We start from the raw sequence: 17,958 nt of genomic DNA, 5'->3' as shown, positions 1-17,958 counted from the left end.
GGGTGGGAGACTTAAAGAGACATTTCTCCAAGTGGCACATGAAAAAATGCTCAACATTGCTAATTATTAGAGAAATTTGTCAAAACTACAATGAGGTACCACCTCACGCTGGTCAGAATGGCCATCATTAAAAAGTCTACAAATAACAAATGCTGTAGAGGATGTGGAGAAAAGGGAACCTTCCTACACTGTTGGTGGGAATGTAAGTTGGTGCAGCCACTGTGAAAAACAGAAAGGAGGTTCCTCAGAAAACTGAAAATACAATTACCGTAAGATCCAGCAATCCCACTCCTGGGCGTATATCCAGACAAAACTCTAATCCAAAAACATACATGTACCCCTATGTTCCTAGCAGCACTATTCATAACAGCCAAGAAAGACATGGAAACAACCTAAATGTCCATCAACAGATGAATGGATAAAGAAGATGTGGAACATACATACAATGGAATACCACTCAGCCATAAAAATAGAATGAAATAATGCCATTTGCAGCAATATGGGTGGTCCTAGAGATGATCATACTAAGTGAAGTAAGTCAGAGAAAGACAAATACGGTATGATATCACTTATATGTGGAATCTAAAATATGACACAAATGAACCTATCTGTGAAACAGAAACAGAATCATGGACAGAGAGAATGGACTGGTGGTTGCCAAGGGGGAGGGGGTGGGAGAGGGATAAAAAAAATGCTGAGTTCCAACCTCACACAAAAGTTATTTCATATGCCTCAAAATATTTAAATATTAAAAAAGTCACACAGATGCTTAATAAAAAATTACTAGATGAAAATGTGGATGAATATATGTTGGATTGGCAATGGCCCTTATAAACATGACACAGCATATCTGGGAACTTGGCTACCAGAACATCATTCTCATACTCTGTGTTCTCAACTCCAAGCTATGCCTTTCCCAAGCCTTGGGCTGCTGAGACCTTAAGGGAGCTGGGTGTTGATAAGGATTCAGGCTTTTTTTCCTATCCCTGCAAAACAGACAAACTCTTTTCCCCAAGGGTAGGAAATTATCAGGCGTAATCCTAGATGGAGAGCAGCTGATCCCGCAAAAGTTTGACATTAGGAGATCTGTGGACCTGGGGTAAAGCTGATCTGGCATGAATGCCTTAGGTTTCCAGACTCTTAAAGACTTGGAGCTAAACAAATGGGCTGAGTTGTCTCTGTCCATGAGGTTGGGCAAGTTCAGGAAGATAGGAAAGCTGAGAGAGTTCTCAAGGTACTTCTGGAGGGAGCTAACAGCCTGCCCTTAAACTATAGATCCATTGCATAAGCAACTTCTTTGATTTTCACAATCTGTAAGGATTTCTGCCATTAAGAATATTACAAGTACGGGACCTGAGCCCTAAAGAGGCAATAGGAAATAAAAAACTTCCCAGCAGGTAGAGAAAAGATTGACAACTAAAATATTTGCCTAGTACAATAAAATTGCTGACAGAGAAAGGCAAAAACCTGAATTAAAAATTAAGAGCACATGAGATCTAAATGCAGCATGAAGAAAGATCTCTTGGAACTTAAAAAAATGTAGTGTTTGAATCCAAAATTCAGGGAAGAAAAAGGAACATGGAAGATTGGTAATAATAAACACATTCTAGAAAAAAGAAATGGTTCCTAAGCTGAAAAACTCTATCAAGACTGAATGTCAAAAAAAAAAAAAAAAAGACTGCATTTTGGAAAAGTTCCTGAACTTTAGTTTTGGACTGATGAGGGGGAAAAAAAAAAAAAGACACTCCTAGGCATAAATTCTGGTTAAAATGTGTAAACTCTAAAAACAAAGAGGAAATTTTTACAAGTTTCCAGGCAGAAAGAATTAAGTGTTTAACAAAGGAAAGTAAAAAGATTAGAGTGACATCAGATTTCCCATGTGCACAGCTGAAACTAGAAAAGAATTAAATTATATTTTCATTTAGACAAAGGCCTGCAACCTAAAGATCTTATTCTCAACCAAGCTAAGCCTGTCAGGGTGAAAGAAAGATGGTCAAGGATACGCAGGAACTCAGAAAATGCATTACCCAAGCACCCCAGCTGAGGAAAGACTAACCAAACCAAAAAGAACCAGAGACTTCATGAAGGAGGAGGGTGAAGAGAAAGCAGTGAAGAGGGATGAACTTAGATAAACATGTATTTAATGGATTATATTGGACTGGGAATGTGAAATATGAGTGCTAAATAAGGATTCTGGAAACAGACAAGACAAAATGCAAGTAAAATTCTAATAAATACTAGATTATGCCAACAAAATCTAAGAGCTATAGTTTGCAGAGAGTTGGGGGACACCTAAGAGAAGAAAGGGAGCTAAGAGTATTCAAAAGGTCTTATCCTGTTTGAGTGTAAACAGGGAGAATGTGGCATGGTGGAGGCAGAAACCATAAGTCTCATCAGGAGAAATAGGTCTTGCCTTGCTTACCTATAGGAGAGTCATACGTGTTTTGCTAAGAGCAGAGAAACAGGGTAATGTTTAATGGCATTTCTTTCTTTCTTTCTTTCTTTCTTTCTTTCTTTCTTTCTTTCTTTCTTTCTTTCTTCCTTTCTTTCTTTCGCGGTACACGGGCCTCTCACTCTTGTGGCTTCTCCCGTTGCGGAGCACAGGCTCCGGACACGCAGGCTCAGCGGCCATGGCTCACGGACCCAGCCGCTTCATGGCATGTGGGATCTTTCCAGACTGGGGCACGAACCCGTGTCCCCTGCATCGGCAGGTGGACTCTCAACCACTGCACCACCAGGGAAGCCCCATTTATTTTTTTTAAAAGGCAAATCAGAATCATCAGATTTTCAAGGGGAAAAATGTAGTGAATGGCAGTTTTGTTGCACCAACAAAAACAAAAGAGAAGAAATATTGTCAATTATATCAGTCATTATGCTAAATGAGAATGGACTGAATCTTTCAACTGAGATACTGACTTAAAAAACAAAAGACAGCTAAACGCTATTACAAGAAAATTTGAAGAAAAAGGTTATGAAAAATCCCTTTACAGGGACTTCCCTGGTGGCACAGTGGTTAAGAATCCGCCTGCCAATGCAGGGAACACAGGTTCGAGCCCTGGTCCAGGAAGATCCCACATGCTGCGGAACAACTAAGCCTGTGCACCACAACTACTGAGCCTGCATTCTAGAGCCCATGAGCCACAACTGCTGAAGCCTGTGCGCCCTAGAGCCCATGCTCTGCAACAAGAGACGCCACCACAATGAGAAGCCCGCGCACTGAAAGGAAGAGTAGCCCCCACTCGCCGCAACTAGAGAAAGCCTGCACATAGCAACGAAGACCCAATGCAGCCAAAAATAAATAAATTTTTTAAAAAAATCCCTTTACACGTAAAGGTTAAACCCATAGAAATTAGGATTATCAATATCAGCTATTACTACTATTAAAGGCAATACACAGAATAAAGAACTTTATACTATGAAAAAAGACAAAATCAATGAAAATATAGCAAGTACAAACCTGTACGCACTAAACTACATGGCTACTAAATCCATAAATTGAAACCTATTAAAATTCTGGGAGAAGTAGATCAAAATACAATTATAGCAGGAAATTTCAACATGTATCCCTCATTAGGCAAATCTAAGGATATAGAGTAAGGATATAGATGCATTGACTAACACAATCAGTAGACATGTGATGATGTAATAGATAAGGAGAAAACCGTGCCTGTGTTAAATGTATGCATGACACAAAACACAGAAGTAGAGCATTATACTAGTCACCGCATGGGTTGTGGGGGGTGGATATAGAGGCAGGTCAGGATCATTATCCTCAAAGAACTGATAATCTGGTTGAGAAACTAGATGAATTGAACAAATACAATTTTGGCCTGAAAGGTGAACTGATAAAAATAAGTACAGAGTGCTATGAGAACATAGAGGAGAGGGGAATTGCTATCTAAGATGAGATGGGGCATCAAAAAATTGGTGGACATGTTGGCTTCTAAGATAAGACCCCAGAGGTAGATTATGAATACATGTGTTGAAGAGAAAAGTGAAAGACATTTCAACCAGAAAGTACTCTGAAAATAGGACATTCAGAGGAGAGAGGCGAATTCATACCTGCAGATATGGCTGAAGTCTCTTAATAGGATGGAGTAGGATTGCAGGTGCTAAAATGGTAGAGAGGTAGACAGAGGACTTATCATGAAGATTCTCATAGGTGTAACCTTGAAAACTTTAAACAGTGAATTGATTTGATGAGATTTACAGATGCGGAGGAAAGACTGGAGACAAGGAGGCTAGTTATGCTGTTGCATGCAGTAATCCATGTAAGAAGTGATGAGGACTTGAACACAAGGAAGAAGGAGGAGAGTGTAAAGTACAGATGCAAATGATGGGAAGGAGGTAACACTGGCAGGAGTGCTGGCTTAGACATGAAGGCACAAGGAGTCATGGATAAATTCCAGGTTTCTGGGTTGGGCCATGCTTGGACTCTGATGCTGTTCACAGAGATAGGTAATAACAGAGTATTGTGTGTTAGTGGGAAGATGGTGACTTAAGATTTGGGTATGTGTTGATTTTGAGTTTTGTTGGGGTACCCAGGTAGAAGTGACAGTTATGATCCGGAGCTCAGGAGCAAGGCCTGGGCTAGAGATAGAGACTCAGCAGCCATCAGTGTTTTAACAGTAGTCATGAGAGTAGGTGAGATCATACAGGCATGGTGTTTATGTAGTGAAAAGGGAAGAGTATTGAGGACAGAAGCCTCTGAAATACATACCTTTAAGTGCTAGAAAAATAAAAGGAGTCCAAGTAACTCCTGACCTTTGCCAAAGCAGTTGTGTGTTAGAAGGAGCAGCCAGAACAAAACTGCAGTGATTTAAAGAGAGAATGGGAAGTAAAGAATTCTTTATATTAAATCTCAGAAAATAAATAAGATGGAAATTAATATTGAAAGTAAAGTTATCAGTAGCACAGTTACCATGTCACTTGAGAAAACCAGTTATTTTAAAGTTTTATAACTTCCTTGAAAAGTTTATAAAATTGTTTATAAGAGTTTATAAGATTGAAAAGTTAATTTAGATTTCATTAATCTATAACAGTCAGGAAACAACAGACATTACAAGTTTCTATAGATATAAAACAACTGGAAGAATTGTTCTGTCCGCTCTCAGAATTGTCATGCAACACTATTCATGGTATCAATAACTTTAATAACTTTTAGAAGCTGAGTAATACACTGTCTAGGTAATCTAGACGCTTTTATAGGAGTTTGCTGTTCCATTCAGTAAATTCAACTTTTCTTAGAAGTTAGAAACCAATGCAACGTTTTTTATAACATATTTTCCAGTAGTGATCTGAAGCTTCTTAGTCAGCAAACTATACTAGTCTAGTAGTTTTATTATCTAGGATGAAATAAGCATCTCTAAGAAGCCATTTTATGTCCATGTCAATTTACAGACCAAAAATTATATCCCTGCTGGTTTCTGAGATTCTAAGAGAAATTGATACTTAGAAGAACCTCAATTTTCAGTACAATTTCAGAACAGATTTCAGTACAGATTCAGAAAATTTCACTTATGATTTTCAGTAATAAGTTTCCAGCAAATGGGACACTCACACCTTCATGTTACCTTTTCTCATTAAGATGAAGGAGTGCACAATATGAAGGTCTAGGGAAAGGTGGAGGGAATAGCACTTGCACAGTCTCCGCAAGGGGAAGAACTTGCATTTCCAAAAAGAATAAAGTGTAAGTGACCAGAGTAGAAGCATGGAGAGCAGTTATGAGGCTGTTACAAAACTATAAATCAGAGAGATATAATGATGGTTTGAACTGCTTACAGTGGCTAACAAGGTTGTGAGAAGTGGTTAGATTCAAAATATGAGGGACTTCCCTGGAGGTCCAGCGGTTGGGACCTCACCTTCCAATGCAGGGGGTGTGGGTTCGATCCCTGGTCAGGGAGCTAGGATCCCACACGCCTCGTGGCCAAAAAACCAAGGCATGAAACAGAAGCAATATTATAACAAATTCAATAAAGACTTTAAAAATGGTCCACATCAAAAAAAATCTTTAAAAAAATTATGATGAAAATAGAGCCAATAGGGCCTTCTGATGACTTCTATATGGAGAGGTGGAGAAAAGTCATGAATGGTGCTTAGTCTTAGGCCTGAGTTATTTGGTTAATGGAAGCTTTTGAAATAGGGAAGCTTGGAAGGAGCAGATTTGAGCTGTTGTGGGGGAGGTCGGGTGGAGGAGAAGCATCAAGACGTCTGATTTAGACTTAGAGAAGAATTTGCATGATCAGTTGACTCAGACAGTTTTGTCCTATTGTATGTATTTTCCCTATTTGCTTAAGCTATCCAGAACTTCACTCTTCACTTCGTAAAGATTGTCTAATGAAGCAACTGTGTAGGAGGTATTCAAGGTAGAAGAGGCAGTGCTTGACAACTACCTTAGCATATAATTTCTAATAAAAGATTGAAATTCTAATAAAAGATTGAAATTGTAATTTCTAATAAAAGATTGAAATAGAAGGAACAGCTAAATGTGTAAAGCTTTTTGTGCTAAAGACATTGGTGTGAAGTGACCAGATGATATACCTCATGTTAACAAACCTTACAGAGAAGTATTCTGTTTATATGTCGTGTATGTAATGTGAGTAGCCAAGACAAGCTACCTTAATGTGGCCAAAACAGAGAATTCTGAAATTATTTAATTTGTTGTTATTTTGCGAAGGTCTTTGTATATAAATAAGATATTTGAGGTGACTCAGGAAGATTGAGCCCAGAATCCCAGATCTCCTTTAAAACAGACCATGATACTAAGTTCAGCCCAAGTGGAACTAATAGAATCTTTCTGGTATCCTTTGTAATTAGGTCCAGAAGCTGACTTCTAGGAGTAGAGGGGTTGAATCTCTAATTTTGGGAAATGATACACTAGAGGAAACTACTGTGATCTCCCAGAACATAGTCTCAGAGAGTCTGGCTAAACTATTGGACTGATGTCTTTCTTGATTAAAGTAAGCCTCCAAGTCAGGGCAAAATTCTTTCAGTCCTAAAGTAGAATCATAGTAGAACACATTAAGAAATAAGAGTTTTAAACTTATATTTTTATTAAATAAAGAGTAATTTTAAAAAATGTAACAAGTATTCAGTATGAGCAATTTTGAGAGGATGGGGGGCTTGTTTGTGTCATTCATCACTATTTTCCCAGCACAAGCACAGTGAGGTACTCTGATATTTTTCTATGTAAATATGTAAATTAATGAAACCTCATATTAGAAAGCATAACTTATTTTGTGATTTTTTAAAAACGCATTTCTACAGTCCGCTATACCCACCGCCAGTCCCTCCCATCAGAAAACTTCCACAAGCCTCTTAGATAGCCTCATCCAACAGAGAGCAGACAGCAGAAGCAAGAAGAACTGTAGTCCTGCAGCCTGTGGAACAAAAACCACATTCACAGAAAGATAGACAAGATGAAAAGGGAGAGGGCTATGTACCAGATGGAGGAACAAGATAAAACCCCAGAAAAAAAACCAAATGAAGTGGAGATAGGCAACCTTCCAGAAAAAGAATTCAGAATAATGATAGTGAAGATGATCCAGGACCTCGGAAAAAGAATGGAGGCAAAGATGGAGAAGATGCAAGAAATGTTTAACAAACACCTAGAAGAACTAAAGAACAAACAAACAGAGATGAACAATACAATAACTGAAATGAAAACTAAACTAGAAGGACTCAATAGCAGAATAACTGAGGCAGAAGAACGGATAAGTGACCTGGAAAACAGAATGGTGAAATTCACTGCTGTGGAACAGAATAAAGAAAAAAGAATGAAAAGAAATGAAGGCAGCCTAAAAGACCTCTGGGACAACATTAAACACAACAACATTTGCATTATAGGGGTCCCAGAAGAAGAAGAGAGAGAGAAGGGACCAGAGAAAATATTTGAAGACATTATAGTCGAAAAATTCCCTAACATGGGAAAGGAAATAGCCACCCAAGTCCAGGAAATGCAGAGAGTCCCATACAGGATAAACCCAAGGAGGAACATGCCGAGACACGTAGTAATCAAATTGGCAAAAATTAAAGACAAAGAAAAATTATTGAAAGCAGCAAGGGGAAAATGACAAATAACATAAAAGGGAACTCCCATAAGGTTAACAGCTGATTTCTCAGCAGAAACTCTACAAGCCAGAAGGGAGTGGCATGATATACTTAAAATGATGGAAGGGAAGAACCTACAACCAAGATTACTCTACCCACCAAGGATCTCATTCAGATTCAATGGAGAAGTCAAAAGCTTTACAGACAAGCAAAAGCTAAGAAAATTCAGCACCACCAAACCAGCTCTACAACAAATGCTAAAGGAAATTCTCTAAGTGGGAAACACAAGAGAAAAAAAGGACCTACAAAAACAAACCCAAAACAATTAAGAAAATGGTCATAGGAACATACATATCGATAATTACCTTAAAAGTGAATGGATTAAATGCTCCAACCGAGAGACACAGGCTTGCTGAATGGATACAAAAACAAGAAAAATCTCAAATAAACAATCTAACCTTACACCTAAAGGAACTAGAAAAAGAAGAACAAACAAAACCCAAAATTAGCAGAAGGAAGGAAATCATAAATATAAGAGCAGAAATAAATGAAATAGAAACAAAGAAAACGATAGCAAAGATCAGTAAAACTAAAAGCTAGTTCTTTGAGAAGATAAACAAAATTGATAAACTGTTAGCCAGAATCATCAAGAAAAAGAGGGAGAGGACTCAAATCAATAAAATTAGAAATGAATAAGGAGAAGTTACAACAGACACCGCAGAAATACAAGGCATCCTAAGAGACTACTACAAGCAACTCTATGCCAATAAAATGGACAACCTGGAAGGAATGAACAAATTCTTAGAAAGGTATAGCCTTCCAAGACTGAACCAGGAAGAAATAGAAAATATGAACAGACCAATCACAAGTAATGAAATTAAAACTCTGATTAAAAATCTTCCAACAAACAAAAGTCCAGGACCAGATATCTTCACAGGTGAATTCTATCAAACATTTAGAGAAGAGCTAACACCCATCCTTCTCAAACTCTTCCAAAAAATTGTGGAGGAAGGAACACTCCCAAACTCATTCTGTGAGGCCACCATCACCCTGACACCAAAACCAGACAAAGATACTACAAAAAAAGAAAATTACAGACCAATATCACTGATGAATATAGATGCAAAAATCCTCAACAAAATACTAGCAAACAGAATCCAACAACATATTAAAAGGGTCATACACCATGATCAAGTGGGATTTATCACAGGGATGCAAGGATTCTTCAGTATAGCAAATCAATCAATGTGAAACACCATGTTAACAAACTGAAGAATAAAAACCATATGATCACCTCAATAGATGCAGAAAAAGCTTCTGACAAAATTCAATACCAATTTATGATAAAAACTCTCCAGAAAGTGGGCATAGAGGGAACCTACCTCAACATAATAAAGGCCATATATGACAAGCCCACAGCAAACATCATTCTCAATGGTGAATAACTGAAAGCATTTCCTCTAAAATCAGGAACCAGACAAGGATGTGCACTCTTACCACTATTATTCAACATAGTTTTGGAAGTCCTAGCCGTGGCAATCAGAGAAGAAAAAGACATAACATGAATCCAAGTTGGAAAATAAGAAGTAAAACTGTCATTGTTTGCAGATGACATGATACTATACATAGAGAATCCTAAAAATGCCACCAGAAAACTACTAGAGCTAAACAATGAATTTGGTAAAGTTGCAGGATACAAAATGAATGCACAGAAATCTCTTGCATTCCTATACACTAATGATGAAAAGCCTGAAAGAGAAATTAAGGAAACACTCCCATTTACCACTGCAACAAAAAGAATAAAATACCTAGGAATAAACCTACCTAGGGAGACAAAAGACCTGTATGCAGAAAACTATAGACGCTGATGAAAGAAATTAAAGATGATACAAACAGATGGAGAGATATACCATATTCTTGGATTGGAAGAACCAATATTGTGAAAATGACTATACTACCCAAAGCAATCTACAGATTCAATGCAATCCCTATCAGATTACCAATGGCATTTTTTATGGAACTAGAACAAAAAATCTTAAAATTTTTATGGAGACACATAAGACCCCAAATAGCCAAAGCAGTCTTGAGGGCAAAGAATGGAGCTGGAGGAATCAGACTCCCTAACTTCAGAATATACTGCAAAGCTACAGTAATCAAGACAATATGGTACTGGCACAAAACCAAAACATAGATCAATGGAACAAGATAGAAAGCCCAGAGATAAACCCACGCACCTATAGTCAGCTAATCTATGACAAAGGAGGCAAGGATATACAATGGAGAAAAGACAGCCTCTTCAATAAGTGGTGCTGGGAAAACTGGACAGCTACAGGTAAAAGAATGAAATTAGAACATTCCCTAACACCATACACAAAAATAAACTCAAAATGGATTAGAGACCTAAATGTAAGACTGGACACTATAAAACTCTTAGAGGAAAACATAGGAACAACACTCCTTGACATAAATCACAGCAAGATTTTTTTGATCCACCTCCTAAAGTCATGGAAATAAAAACAAAAATAAATGGGACCTAATGAAGCTTCAAAGCTTTTGCACAGCAAAGGAAACCATAAACAAGACAAAAAGACAACCCTCAGAATGGGAGAAGATAGGTGCAAACGTATCAAAGGACAAAGGATTAATCTCCAAAATATATAAACAGCTCATGAAGCTCAATATTAAAAAAACAAACAACCCAATCCAAAAATGGGCAGAAGACCTAAATAGACCTTTCTCTAAAGAAGACAAACAGATGGCCAAGAAGCACATGAAAAGCTGGTCAACATCACTAATTAGAGAAATGCAAATCAAAACTACAATGAGGTATCACCTCACACCAGTAAGAATGGGCATCATCAGAAAATCTACAAACAAACGCTGGAGAGGGTGTAGAGAAAAGGGAACCCTCTTGCACTGTTAGTGGGAATGTAAATTGATACAGCCACTATGGAGAACAGTATGGAGGTTCCTTAAAAAACTAAAAAGAGAACTACCATATGACCCAGCAATCCCACTACTGGGCATATACCCAGAGAAAAAAAACATAATTCCAAAAGACACATGCACCCCAATGTTCATTGCAGCACTGTTTACAATAGCCAGGTCATGGAAGCAACCTAAATGCCCATCAATAGACAAATGGATAAAGAATATGTGGTACATATATACAATGGAATATTACTCAGCCATAAAAAGGAACGAAACTGGGTCATTTGTTGAGACGTGGATGGATCTAGAGACTGTCATACAGAGGGAAGTAAGTCAGAAATAGAAAAACAAATATCATATATTAACGCATATATGTGGAACCTAGAAAAATGGTACAGATGAACTGGTTTGCAGAGCAAAAATTGAGACACAGATGTAGAGAACAAATGTATGGACACTAAGGGGGGAAAGCGGCGGGGGGGTTGGGGGTGGTGGTGGGACGAATTGGACGATTGGGATTGACATGTATACACTGATGTGTATAAAATTGGTGACTAATAAGGATCTGCTGTATAAAAAAATAAATAAAATTCAAGAATTAAAAAAAACCCACATTTCTTCACTAGAGGGTGCTGTGTAAGCATTCAATACTTTTTAAGAGTGTAATCTCCCTTATATTTATTTATTTGCTGGAAAATTCGATTTTCAGATCCCCTGATTTATGAAAAGCTTTCATGTTTCTTTACTTTCAAAACAACACTGATTGTATTGTGTATGGTAAAGTGCATAGCTTTGAAGAACTGTTAAGGGCAGCATTAACAGTTTCTTTTTTTCCTCCTCCGTAGGAGACTTATGACTCCCATCATGTATGCTGCACGGAATGGTCACCCTCAGGTTGTTGCTCTCCTTGTTGCTTGTGGAGCAGAAGTTAATACCCAGGATGAGAATGGCTATACTGTGAGAACCAATTGTACAGTGTTCCTTTTTATCTCTAGGACATTGATATCTTATTATCAGTAGTCCACAAGGAAGGTTTTTTAAGAAGTAAAAATTATAGAAGGGATGGGATGTAATTGCTGTTCAGTGAAGAAAAGCAGCAGCTTAAATGGGAAAAAAGAAATTATCTGCTTCTCTTGGTCCTCACCCTTGACACAAGAAATTGTAACACAGCCTGGATTCTGGAATACAAATAGAATTCTTTTTTATAGAAAACAGTTCTGTGATTGGCAGATAAATCGTTTTGTTCTATAACATCACTTGTCTGTGTAAAACATTATTTGGTCTTACAAAATCAGTGAACACTGGCAGTCTGCTTTGCAATTACAACTTTGGAAATAGGTTTACATTATATTGTGAAATGATGAGATTGCATCATTCCATTAATTAACCATGTTCACTTTTTTATTGTGCCATAAATATTGTTGAAAAGTTTTCCCCTCTGTGTCATATACACTCCCTCTCTTTAAACAGTCTTCTTTTTTTCCCCCCACTTACAGGCTTTAACATGGGCAGCACGTCAGGGTCATAAAAACGTAGTTTTGAAGTTGCTTGAACTTGGAGCTAATAAAATGATACAAACCAAAGATGGAAAGACACCAAGTGAGATTGCAAAAAGAAATAAACATCTAGAGGTATCCTGTTATTAAACTAATTTTTCTTAGTCTACATTATTGTTTGTAAAACTTTTGTTTTGTTAGAACTCACTACTAAAATAATAGTATATCCGGCTATTATTAAATGTTTCAATGTGTAATTTTTTTCCAGCCAGGTAATGAAAACTTTATTTTACTAGAGTATTTATCTTTCACTAAATAAGAGGCATTTATAATGTGGTAATTTAAAAACTATATAAAGGGGTAATAAAGTCTTATCTAGCCCTAGAAATAAAATTGTAATAGACTATTTATTTAAACATTTCCAACTGGTTCAGATTTTCAAAAATTAATTAGTGTATTCACATAGCTAGTAAAATTTCAAAATTTGCACATGTAATTAAACTACTGTTTTAAAATTTTAATTAATATATATTAAACAATTTAAAAATTAAATCCTTTAAGCTACATTTACCTCTGTACATTTGACAAGGTATGTAATAAATTGATAACATGCTTGGGTATATGATTTACTATCATTCAGATGTTAAAGTCAATAATAAATATTTGCCATACATTAAATTATTTTATTGATATAAACTTTTGGTCTGAATATTAAAGCTTTCAGCCAAAGGTGTGTAATTTCTAAGCAGGGATCAAACATAGTACAACTGTAAGTCTAAGTTATATAGTTCAAGATCTTCTAAAACTGAGTTTCTGAATTTGAAAACTTGTAACATTCCAAAGGTTCCATCATATAATACTCAGACCATGCCATTTTTGTTGCATGTAAAATAACTTCTTTTTTTTTTTTTTTTTTTTAATGCTGTACGCGGGCCTCTCACTGTGTGGCCTCTCCCATTGCGGAGCACAGGCTCCGGACGCGCAGGCTCAGCAGCCATGGCTCACGGGCCCAGCTGCTCCACGGCATGGGGGATCCTCCCGGACTGGGGCACGAACCCGTGTCCCCTGCATCGGCAGGTGGACTCTCAACCACTGTGCCACCAGGGAAGCCCTACGTCCTCTATTTTTAAGCACCCTATAAACATGCCTATCATTTTATAACTCAAATCTACATTTCCAAAATTATTCTAGTGTAAATGCTAATCACTGAAGCCCTGTGAAACTTTAAAAAGAAATTAAGTTTTCTCCTAAGCTTTGGAAATTTGAAAACTTTTAATTAATATATTGCATCATTAAATTTAGGGTAGATGACAGTGAATTTGACATACTAAGAAATTTATGAACATCAAAGATTGAGTCACAAATTGTTTCTTGAAGCGAGATTTGATTTTGTATCTTGGCTGATTATATCACTTAAACTTGGCTTGCTAAAAAGTTAGAACTAAGAAGTTTGAAAACTAAGAAATTTCACATCTCTTTAAGGTGTACAGTTGAGATTTGTGTACCTTAGTCGTGCTTCTTACTCTCTCTCTATTTAAAAGTGTATTTAAGGGCTTCCCTGGTGGCGCAGTGGTTGAGAATCTGCCTGCCAATGCAGGGGACACGGGTTTGAGCCCTGGTCTGTGAAGATCCCACATGCCGCGGAGCAACTAGCCCCGTGAGCCACAAATACTGAGCCTGCGCGTCTGGAGCCTGTGCTCCGCAACGAGAGGCCGCGATAGTGACAGGCCTGCGCACCGCGATGAGGAGTGGCCCCCACTTGCCGCAACTAGAGAAAGCCCTCACACAGAAACGAAGAGCCAACACAGCCATGAATAAATAAATAAATAAATAAATAATTTTTTTAAAAAAATGTATTTAAAATACTAACTTAGTCTTTCTGATTCACTTACCAAAATGGAATTTTTAGTTTCGTTTTATATCTTGTTGAAAATATTATTAATTACTATCTTGCTTTAATTTTTACTGTAACTTTTTTCAGATCTTCAACTTTCTTTCCTTGACTTTAAATCCTTGGGGAGAAAAGCTTCAACAGCTAACTAAAGAAGAGACTATTTGTGAACTATTGAGAACAGATTCTGATAAAGAAAAAGATCACATATTTAGGTAACATAGCATGTTTCTGTTCAACACAATACCTATAAATGAGTAAAAATTGTGCATGTTTTTTATTACTTATAGTAAATGTGATGACTTATTTAAAATATATATTTTAAACTTTTACAAGCATTTAAAAATATTACTTAGAAATGTCTGAATTTTAAGTGCTTTGTTCTCCAGAATTTTAGAAAAATTTGATATACATGTACTAACAGTAATGAGAATAATTTTTTACTTTAAATAAAATATCAACAATACAGTTTATTTCTAAAAGGTTCTAAGATTATATTTTTGTTAGTGTTCAAACTAGATTGCATCTTGCTCTCTAATTCTTTATAGCAGATTTCTGATTTTATAAGCTAAAAATAAAAATACTTTTTTTCCCCTGAACACGGTTGTTCAGTACATGGCCACAACATTATCCTCTACTTACCTACATTTAAAATAGTAAATTTTTACTTCCTGCAATTAAAGAGATTTTCACGTACAGACCTCTCACAAGGAATACAGCTGACCCTTGAACAATTCTGGGGGTTAGGGGCGCTGACCCTGCCCTTAGAAAATCTGTATCCAAGATTCCTCCATATCTGCAGTTCCACATCTGTGGATTCAACTAACCACAATTGTGTAGTACTATAGTATTTACTATTGAAAAAACTCCATGTGTAAGTGGATCTGCACAGTTCAAACTGTGTTGTTTAGGGGTCAATTGTATAAATATTGGCAAATATTTTCCTTCTGAGGAAAAATGAGCTTCATTTTACTATCACCATTTTCTCTGTTTACTTAAATCTTCACTCAGGAAACCTTTCTTATTCCTTTGTATAACATAGGTCTAGTGGGTAAATTTGCAAATATAGGCATACCTCAGAGATATTGGTGTTCAGTTCCAGACCACCACAATAAAGCAAATATCACAATAAAGTGAGTTACATAAATTTAAAAGTTATGTTTACACCATACTGTAGTCTGTTAAGTGTGCAATAGCATTCTGTCTACAAAAACAAAGTACATATATTAATTAAAAAATACTTTATTGCTAAAAAATGGTAACCACCATCTGAGCCTTCAGCAAGTTGTAAGAGCAACATCAAGAATCACCATAACAAATATAATAATGAAAAAGTTTGAAATATTTCAAGAATTACCAAAGTGTGACACAGACACACATAGTGAGCAGATACCATTGGAGAAATGACACCAATAGACTTGGTTGACATAGGGTTGTCAGAAACCTTCAATTTGTAAAAAAACAATGTCTGCAGATAAAGCAATAAAGCAAAGCACAGTAAAACGATGTATGCCTGTATATTCTACATAGACTCATTCTTACTCATTCTTATTCTCATTCTCTCTCTGCATCATAAATATATATTTATTACTTGTGCACTAATAGTCTGTTCTGAAATTGACATTGCTATAAATATGTATAGTTCATATACAGCATTTGGAGATCTGGAAATATTTTTACATGGTCTTGGACTTGAACATATGACAGATTTACTGAAGGTAAGATTTTGTTTAAGCTATGGTGAGTTATGTATGCATGTTTATTTGTTGGTTAATATAACATTAAATATTAATTCATAAGCATGCTTATGAAGGGGTGACAGATGCACTTTTCTCCATAATTTGTAGCATTGATACATCCCATTTTAAAATTACAAGCATTTTGAAAATTTATTATTATAGAAATTTACATAAATTAGAATCTGGCTTTTACCCACTGCCCAAAGCATCACAGAACTCCTTGTACATCTAAGCCCTTAGTCTGTTTTTGCAGTTGCTGATCTTCCTGTATAGAATATTAGAAGCATGATTTTAAACCAAACAAACCAGGTATCAGATTCTTGCTCTAATGATTATTAACTGAAATATGTTACTTAAATCTCCTTTTTTTTCATAAGGATGGTAATACCTAGTGTAGGATTGTCATAAATATCAAATTAGATCATATGTGAAGCACTGTTGTAGGTATTTTAGGCATGCATTATGGGATTTGAGCAGATGACAGTTATCAGCCATTTAGCTGATACTGCAGCAGTAAAGCACTATTTAAGACAGGCTCTCCTTAGGGTTATGCACATTCGTTTAGGCAGTTTAGAATTGGGTTTCACTGTACAATCGTGAAACTTCCTATTTGAGAAATATTCAGTAAAACCAAATGTTATTAATATTATACGATTATAAATTTTAAAAATTCATAAAACAATTTCTGTCAAATTTTATAGAGCTGTTTTCTTTTTATGTAAGCAAATATAAGTTGTAATACTTTTTTTTTGAATCTGGGAAACTAGCTATGTATATATTTTTTTACGTAATTATACATATTATTATACTCATTACTATCTACCCAGTAGTTGAAAGTTTTTAGGAGGGTAGCATATAACTGACTAACTTATATGTACAGTTGCCTACTTCCCCTTCTACTATTTCATTTATATTGAAAGGTGGCATTTTCTTCTTTTCTACAGGAAAGGGATATAACTTTAAGACATCTTTTGACCATGAGGAAAGATGAGTTTACAAAGGTTAGTATCAATTTCAAAAACTCCAGATATTATCTTTCATATTTTTAATATTTTGAATCCTTTTATTTTCTATTTTAAAAATCCTACAGCTATAGACTGTGAGTGATCTTTTGCTAGGTTCCTCATTAGATATGATTATGGATAACCATATCTAAAATCTTCCATTCCAATATTAAGTTGCCTTAAGAATATTTAAAGACTTACTTAAAAGCTTTTGCACAGCAAAGGAAACCATAAACAAGACAAAAAGACAACCCTCAGAATGGGAGAAAATATTTGCAAATAAAGCAACTGACCAAGGATTAATCTCCAAAATTTACAAGCAGCTCATGCAGCTCAATATGAAACAAACAAACAAACCAATCCAAAAATGGGCAGAAGACCTAAATAGACATTTCTCCAAAGATATACAGAGTGCCAACAAACACATGAAAGAATGCTCAACATCACTAATCATTAGAGAAATGCAAATCAAAACTACAATGACGTATCAGGTCACACCAGTCAGAATGGCCATCATCAAAAAATCTACAAACAATAAATGCTGGAGAGGGTGTGGAGAAAAGGGAACCCTCTTGCACTGTTGGTGGGAATGTAAATTGATACAGCCACTATGGAGAACAGTATGGAGGTTCCTTAAAAAACTAAAAATAGAACTACCATACGACCCAGCAATCCCAGTACTGGGCATATACCCTGAGAAAACCATAATTCAAAAAGAGTCATGTACCAAAATGTTCATTGCAGCTCTATTTACAATAGCCAGGAGATGGAAGCAACCTAAGTGTCCATCAACAGATGAATGGATAAAGAAGATGTGGCACATATATACAATGGAATATTATTCAGCC

The 17,958-nt window shown here is 36.2% G+C and overlaps 1 protein-coding gene across 2 annotated transcripts in view; it reads left to right on the top strand.

Moving 5' to 3' along the window:
* The window catches only part of ASZ1 (ankyrin repeat, SAM and basic leucine zipper domain containing 1), a 69,203-nt gene that overhangs the window by 38,519 nt on the left and 12,726 nt on the right, over positions 1-17,958 (top strand). For both annotated transcript variants that reach the window (XM_082632402.1, XM_082632403.1), the window contains 5 exons: positions 11,826-11,937; positions 12,477-12,611; positions 14,458-14,582; positions 16,010-16,085; positions 17,051-17,107. In XM_082632402.1, the coding sequence (XP_082488528.1) occupies positions 11,826-11,937; positions 12,477-12,611; positions 14,458-14,582; positions 16,010-16,085; positions 17,051-17,107 (505 nt within the window). The remainder of the gene's footprint in view (positions 1-11,825; positions 11,938-12,476; positions 12,612-14,457; positions 14,583-16,009; positions 16,086-17,050; positions 17,108-17,958) is intronic.

Source organism: Mesoplodon mirus (assembly GCF_964341445.2).
Source record: "Mesoplodon mirus genome assembly, chromosome: 9".
In the NCBI taxonomy this organism is placed as follows: Eukaryota; Metazoa; Chordata; class Mammalia; order Artiodactyla; family Ziphiidae; genus Mesoplodon; species Mesoplodon mirus.
The sequence above is the reverse complement of the archived record's forward strand: the minus strand, read 5'-3'. Positions and strand labels throughout refer to the sequence as shown.